Genomic DNA, 8,362 nt, shown 5'->3' on the forward strand with positions numbered 1-8,362 from the left:
CTATAGGGGTAGGGTTAGGTTTAGGGCTAGGGTTAGGGTTAGGGCTAGGGTTAGGGCTACAGTTTGGGTTGGGGCTAAAGTTAGGGTTCGGGTTGGGGCTAAAGTTACAGTTAGGGTTGAGATTACATTTAGGAATAGGTTTGGGATTAGGGTTAGGGGTGTGTCAGGGTTAGAGGTGTGGTTAGGGTTACTGTTGGGATTAGGGTTAGGGGTGTGTTTGGATTAGGGTTTCAGTTATAATTGGGGGGTTTCCACTGTTTAGGCACATCAGGGGCTCTCCAAACGCGACATGGCGTCCGATCTCAATTCCAGCCAATTCTGCGTTGAAAAAGTAAAATACCGGATTACTCACCGGTAATGCTCTTTTATAGAGCCCACGACAACACCCACTAGAGAGAGAGGGGATCCGCCCCTAGGAACAGGAAACCTACAGAGAGATAAAAGGGGCGGCCCCCCTCGCTCCTCAGTTGTTTTACAGAGAATAGGAGGAACCGCCGCCAGGTTTTAGTTAACAGGTTCGGGTATATACATATATATACATATTTACAACCTCATACTATATCTTCTAATATTTACACCTCACCAAAAAAGCACCATGTGCAACTATATACAGAAAAGGGAGGGATGTGAACGGGTGCTGTCGTGGGCTCTATAAAAGAGCATTACCGGTGAGTAATCCGGTATTTTCTATTCGCCACGACAGCACCCACTAGAGAGAATTGCAGAGACTATAGACTGGGTGGGTTTACTGAGTCAAGGACCGATACACCAAAAGTTAGATCAGAAGCAGAGGATAGATCTAATCTATAATGCTTATAGAAGGTATTCGGTGAAGACCAAGTTGCAGCCTTACATATAAGGTCTATTGGCACATTTGCCCTTTCTGCCCAGGAAGTCGACAAGGCTCTTGTAGAGTGCGCTCCCACATGCATTGGAGGATCTTTCCCTCCAGCCTTATACGCCAAGATTATTGCCTCTCTGATCCAGCGAGATAATGTGTTCTTTGTGACTCCGGCACCCTTGGTTTTACCCTGAAAAGACACAAAGAGAGCCCTACTCTTCCTCCAGTCCCTAGTTCTCTCTAAATAGGCTAAGACAGTCCTTTTTACGTCTAGGGTGTGAAGTCTTTCTTCTTCTGGAGTTGAGTGGTTCTCATAAAAGGTAGGTAACAGGATCTCCTGGGATCTATGAAAGGTAGAAGCCACCTTAGGGAGATAACAAGGATCTGTTTTTAAAAGTATCCTATCTGATGTTACCACAAAAAAGGGAGGATCTATAGATAAAGCATGAAGATCACTTACTCTTCTGGCAGAAACTAATGCCACTAATAATACCGTTTTTAAAGAAATATTTTTTAGTGAGGCTGCATGGAGAGGCTCAAAAGGTGGCTGTGTCAATGCATTTAGGACTATCGATAGATCCCACTGAGGGACCCGAGGTATGCTAATTGGTCTCGATCTCTCACAGGCAGATATAAACCGAGATATCCATTTATTACCTGCTACATCAAAATTAAAAAGAGCTCCTAAGGCTGACACCTGTACTTTCAGAGTGCTTACTGAAAGACCTAATTCCAGACCTTTTTGTAGAAATTCCAATATTGGAAATATAGGAATATCAGCGGAAAGTTGTGTAGTATGGAATTGAAGGAATTTCCTCCAAATTCTAACATAAATCCTGGTAGTTGAGGGTTTTCTACTTTTCATCAGAGTATCTATTAACCCACTAGAAAACCCCGAGATTTAGTAACTGCCTTTCAAACTCCATGCAGTTAAATTCATGCCCTTTGCCTGAGGATGAAGGAACGGACCCTGAGAGAGCAGGTCCTTGGATTGAGGCAGAATCCACGGGTCCGACACTGACATCGCCCTCAGCCATGAGAACCATGGCCTTTTGGGCCAGAATGGGGCTATTAATAGAATTCTTGCTCCTTCTTCCCTTATTTTTCTTATTACCAAAGGTAGTAGATTCCATGGAGGAAAAGCATATGCCAGGTCGAAAGTCCAGGGTACTTGGAGGGCATCGAGTATGTCCGGCTTGTCCTCCCTGTTTAGAGAGGCAAACGCCCTGACCTGTCGGTTGGCTCTTGTGGCAAACAAGTCTATTTGAGGAACACCCCATTGCGCTGTTATCATTTTGAAAATTTTTCTGTTTAGCATCCATTCCCCTTGATGGAGGGTGTGACGGCTCAGAAAATCGGCACGAAAGTTGTCTGTGCCCCTGATGTGAACTGCTGATAGTGATAGCAGATGACCTTCTGCTAATTCCATGATGTCTGATGCCAGCTCCCTGAGTCTGTCCGACCGCGTACCTCCTTGATGGTTTAAGTAAGCTACTGCCGTGGTGTTGTCGGAGAACACTCTTGTGTGAGAGCCGCTGAGCTGAGGAAGAAAGTGAAGTAGGGAATAATATATCGCCCTCAACTCTTTGACATTCGAAGAACTATCCAGTTCCGAACTAGACCAAAGATCCTGAACCCACTGATCCTTAAAATGTGCCCCCTAGCCTTTAGGACCAGCATCTGTGGTCACTATACTAGAGGGGGAAATTACCCAGAGAACCCCCCTTGAAAGGTTTTTCTGATTTAACCACCACTTAAGGGAGTGTAATACTTCCGTTGTTAGATAAACTGTTCTATCCAGACAGCCTCTATTCTTGATGTCTTCCTCGAATATAAATTTTTGTAGAAGCCTAGTATGAGCCTGAGCCCACTGGACCGCAGGAATACACGATGTCAGAGAACCTAGTAATGACATGCTCTGTCTGAGTGACATACTACGATTTTCTATTGCTAAGGATACCTTATCAACTATGGAGAATTTCTTATCCTCAGGCAGCTTACAAATCTGGTCAGCTGAATCTAGAAGGAGCCCCAGGAATTTCTGACACTTAACAGGCTGGAGTCTAGATTTTTCCCAATTAACCAGCCACCCCAGGGATTGTAAGGAAATCACTACTTCCCGTAACCTCTGCTCACATTGTAGGGGGTCTTTACCCACAATCAATAGGTCATCTAGATATGGAATGACTAATTTTACTCACAAGTCCGGCGTCCGGACACTGGGATCGCATGGGGGAATCCAATATGGCGGTTCCCCCGGAAATGGTCCTCTGACACCGCGACCCCGGAAGTTCAAGCTTCCTTCCATGGGACGCCGACGCTACTGCGCATGCGCCCGCGTCTGCTGCATACCGGAAGCGCCCTAAGCGCTGCTTCCCACACCATGTCGCCTCTTACCTCTGGAGGGAACGGAGGGAAGATTCCGCCCAGGGACGCCGCACCGCTGCTCAGCTCCACTTAGGAGGGCATTACCGCAGGTATCCACACTGCGCCGTGCATTCATTAGCACTTACCCAACGGTGTCCCAGCAGGGAGACCGTTGGCACCTTCAGGCTTCCCTGTCAGCCGCACCAGATGAGGGGGGAGCCCGCAGGAACATTCCCCTGACACTGTCCACCTGCTCTGGGACCCCTGTCGCTCAGCAGAGTCGGTACAGGCGGTAGCCCAGGCAGGCCTTCCTCTTCTTAGCCATAGAGTTTTCTCTGTGGGTTCCCTTCTAGGAACAGGAAACCAACTGAGGAGCGAGGGGGGGGGCCGCCCCTTTTATCTCTCTGTAGGTTTCCTGTTCCTAGGGGCGGATCCCCTCTCTCTCTAGTGGGTGCTGTCGTGGCGAATAGAAAACAGTGCTTCTTCCCTTCCGAGCTCTCCCGTGTGCCCAAACAGGGGTTTACCCCAACAAATGGGGTATCAGCGTACTCAGGACAAATAGGACAACAACTTTTGGGGTCCAATTTCTCCTGTTACCCTTGGGAAAATACAAAACTGGGGGCTAAAAAATATTTTTTGTGGGAAAAAAAAAGATTTTTTATTTTCACGGCTCTGCGTTATAAACTGTAGTGAAACACTTGGGGGTTGAAAGTTCTCACAACACATCTAGATTAGTTCCCTGGGGGGTCTAGTTTCCAATATGGGGTCACTTGTGGGGGGTTTCTACTGTTTAGGTACATTAGCGGTTCTGCAAACGCAATGTGACGCCTGCAGACCATTCCATCTGTTGTGAATTCTGTGGCAGAGCTCCCTCCTGTGGTCACAAGTGGTACTTCGGCTGATTCTCTCTGTGAGCTTCCATTGGTGGAGGAAAGTGGTACTGCGGCTTCTGAGTTTCCTTCCTCAGGTGATGTGGTGAAGTCGTTAGGTGCTGCTCTATTTAACTCCACCTAGTGCTTTGATCCTGGCCTCCAGTCAATGTTCTAGTATTGGACCTGTTTCCTCCTGGATCGTTCCTGTGGCCTGCTGCTCTGCATAGCTAAGTTCTGCTTGCTATTTTGTTTGCTGTTTTTTTCTGTCCAGCTTGTCTATTTGTTTTTTCCTGCTTGCTGGAAGCTCTGGGACGCAGAGGGTGTACCTCCGTGCCGTTAGTTCGGTACAGAGGGTCTTTTTGCCCCCTTTGCGTGGTTTTTGTAGGGTTTTGTGTTGACCGCAAAGTTACCTTTCCTATCCTCGCTCTGTTCAGAAAGTCGGGCCTCACTTTGCTAAATCTATTTCATCTCTACGTTTGTCTTTTCATCTTAACTCACAGTCATTATATGTGGGGGCTGCCTTTTCCTTTGGGGTATTTCTCTGAGGCAAGGTAGGCTTATTTTCTATCTTCAGGCTAGCTAGTTTCTCAGGCTGTGCCGAGTTGCATAGGGAGCGTTAGGCGCAATCCACGGCTGCCTCTAGTGTGGTTGGAGAGGATTAGGGATTGCGGTCAGCAGAGTTCCACGTCCCAGAGCTCGTTCTATGTTTTTGGGTTATTGTCATGTCACTGTATGTGCTCTGACCTCTATGTCCATTGCGGTACTGAATTACCTTATCATAACATCCATCTAAGTCTGCATTCCAAATGGCGCTCCTTCCCTTCCGAGCTCTGCCATGCGCTCAAACGGTGGTTCCCCCCAACATACGGGGTATCAGCGTACTCAGGACAAATTGGACAACAACTTTTGGGGTCGAATTTCTCCTCTTACCCTCGGGAAAATACAAAACTGGGGGCTAAAAAATAATTTTGGGGGGGAAAGATTTTTTTTTTTTTTTTTTCACGGCTCTGCGTTACAAACTGTAGTGAAACACTTGGGGGTTCAAAGCTATCACAACACATCTAGATGAGGTTCTTAGGGGGTCTAGTTTCCAAAATGGTGTCACTTGTGGGGGGTTTCTACTGTTTAGGTACATTAGGGGCTCTGCAAATGCAATGTGACACCTGCAGACCATTCCATCTAAGTCCTCATTCCAAATGGAGCTCCTTCCCTTCCGAGCCCTCCCATGCGCCCAAACAGTGGTTCCCCCCCACATATGGGGTATCAGCGCACTCAGGACAAATTGGACAACAAATTGTGGGGTCCAATTTCTCCTGTTACCCTCGGGAAAATACAAAACTAGGGGCTAAAAAATAATTTTTGTGGGAAACAATTTTTGTTTTATTTTTACGGCTCTCCATTATAAACTTCTGTGAAGCCCTTGGTGGGTCAAAGCGCTCAGCACACATCTAGATAAGTTCCTAAGGGGGTCTACTTTCCAAAATGGTGTCACTTGTGTGGGGTTTCTACTGTTTAGGTACATTAGGGGCTCTGCAAACGCAATGTGACACCTGCAGACCATTCCATCTAAGTCTGCGTTCAAATGGCACTCCTTCCCTTCCAAGCTCTCCCATCCGCCCAAACAGTGGTTTACCCCCACATATGGGCTATCAGCGTACTCAGGACAAATTGTACAACAACTTTTGGGGTCCAATTTCTTCTCTTACCCTTGGGAAAATAAAACAAATTGGAGCTGAATTAAATCTTTTGTGAAAAAAAGTTAAATGTTCAGTTTTATTTAAACATTCAAAAATTCCTGTGAAGCACCATAAGGGTTAATAAACTTCTTGAATATGGTTTTGAGCACCTTGAGGGGTGTAGTTTTTAGAATGGTGTCACACTTGGGTATTTTCTATCATATAGACCCCTCAAAATGACTTCAAATGAGATGTGGTCCCTAAAAAAAAATGGTGTTGTAGAAATGAGAAATTGCTGGTCAACTTTTAACCCTTATAACTCCATAACAAAAAAAAAATTTTGGTTCCAAAATTGTGCTGATGTAAAGTAGACATGTGGGAAATGTTATTTATTAAGTATTTTGTGTGACATATCTCTGTGATTTAATTGCATAAAAATTCAAAGTTGGAAAATTGCGAAATTTTCGCCAAATTTCCGTTTTTTTCACAAATAAACGCAGGTACTATCAAAGAATTTTTACCATTGTCATGAAGTACAATATGTCACGAGAAAACAATGTCAGAATCACTAGGATCCGTTGAAGCATTACAGAGTTATAACCTCATAAAGGGACAGTGGTCAGAATTGTAAAAATTGGCCCGGTCATTAACGTGCAAACCACCCTTGGGGGTAAAGGGGTTAAAAGGCAGATAAGAGACTTTAGTTATGTCTCAGTGGTGGAGTCTATACCCGTCGTTGAACTAACAGGTTTGAGTTTACGAAACGTTACAACGTGCATGTTAGCTATTGCAGGGCGTAAATTTATGTGGCTATTTTGCATCGGGGTTGTATTATTGGCGTTCTAGTTGGCTTAAGGTACCGTCACAATTAGCGACGCTGCAGCGATCCAGACAACGATCCCGATCGCTGCAGCGTCACTGTTTGGTCGCTGGAGAGCTGTCACACAGACAGCTCTCCAGCGACCAACGATGCCGGTCCCCTGGTAACCAGGGTAAACATCGGGTTACTAAGCGGTGCCCTGCGCTTAGTAACCCGATGTTTACCCTGGTTACCAGTGAACACATCGCTGGATCGGCATCACACACGCCGATTCAGCGATGTCTGCAGGGAGTCCAGCGACGAAATAAAGTTCTGGACTTTCTGCACCGACCAACGATGGCACAGCAGGATCCTGATCGCGACATAAGCGATTTACGTGAATAACTGCAGAACTACACATAGAGTTGATATTTTTTATGGTAAATATTATTCAGGACATTGATATGTTCATTTTGAGTACTAGTGGTCCAGGGTACCTGTTTTCAAATTGAACTTACGTACGATTAAGTGCGTTTGTTTATTCGCGACATAAGCGATTTACGTGAATAACTTCTGAACTACACATAGAGTTGATATTTTTTTGGTAAATATTATTCAGGACATTGATCTGGTCATTTTGAGTAGTAGTGGTCAACGGTACCGGTTTTCAAATTGAACTTACGTATGATTGAGTGCGTTTGTTTATTTGCGACATAAGCGATTTACGTGAATAACTTCAGAACTACACAGAGTTGATATTTTTTATGGTAAATATTATTCAGGACATTGATATGTTCATTTTGAGTACTAGTGGTCAAGGGTACCTGTTTTAAAATTGAATTTACGTACGATTGAGTGCGTTTGATTATGTGCGACATAAGCGATTTACTTGAATAACCCAGGACCACAAGTAGTCAAAATAAACGTCTCAAAGTCCTGATCAAATTTTTACCCAAACAATATCCACTCTATGTATAACACCATGCATGGAAAATCGAATAACTAACTAATAGCTAACTGCCATACATGAAAATCGAATAACTAATATCTAATAGCTAACTGCAGACTAACTTGAATCCGGTGTACATGCCCACCTAATGTCACTCAGGGGGGAGATTCCATCTCCGGCTGTAATGTGACCATCTCAGGTGGACCCCAATAACTCATGGGGGGTCAGTGACAGGACACTGATAACCACAGCCCCGAGACTCCCACCCTGTGCACACGAGAACGTTTCCCGTGGGGTCAGTCACATTCTATGCCGACCCACAGCCCCGGTGCTCCCATCCCCCGGACACGGGCTGCAGCCGCCGCGCACAGGTGGCAATACTGAGCGTCTCACCGGTTCTCTCCATGGAGCAGTTGCAGCTTCTCGTCCACGTCCATATTGTCCGACTCTGTCCGCTCCGCACTGTCCGCAGCTATGACTGCTCTCACCGATGTCGGGATGTCTGTCCTTTATCTGCCCGGAGTCCGTGTGAATGAAGCGCCGAGTGCAAAGGGCCGGCTGCAAAAGTTCCTAAACATCGTAACAGCGCCTCCCGCGTGGAACAGCCGGAGCGCCTCCATTCATGGCCAGGGTCAGTGCACACGAGCCGCGCATTCCAGCACTGCTGGAGGGAACCGAGGTGAGGGCGCCATGTCATCCCTCCGGAGAGCCTCACATGGAGGGTGCTGAGCCTACACCTCATGCAATGGTGCTACCATGAGAAATGAGCCTGTGCCTCGTGTATGGGTGCTAATGGGAGCTGAGCCTTCACCTCATGCAATGGTGCTACCATGAGAAATGAGCCTGTGCCTCATGTAT

General features: G+C 46.1%; 1 protein-coding gene across 1 annotated transcript in view; it reads right to left on the reverse strand.

Moving 5' to 3' along the window:
* Positions 1–8,052, reverse strand: part of SLC30A2 (solute carrier family 30 member 2) — an 89,391-nt gene extending 81,339 nt beyond the window's left edge. The window contains exon 1 of the mRNA XM_069756454.1: positions 7,898–8,052. Coding sequence (XP_069612555.1) covers positions 7,898–7,941 — 44 coding nt within the window. The 5' untranslated portion in view covers positions 7,942–8,052. The remainder of the gene's footprint in view (positions 1–7,897) is intronic.
* Between the last annotated feature and the right edge of the window lie 310 nt (positions 8,053–8,362).

This window comes from Ranitomeya imitator, chromosome 3 (assembly GCF_032444005.1).
Source record: "Ranitomeya imitator isolate aRanImi1 chromosome 3, aRanImi1.pri, whole genome shotgun sequence".
Lineage (NCBI taxonomy): Eukaryota > Metazoa > Chordata > Amphibia > Anura > Dendrobatidae > Ranitomeya > Ranitomeya imitator.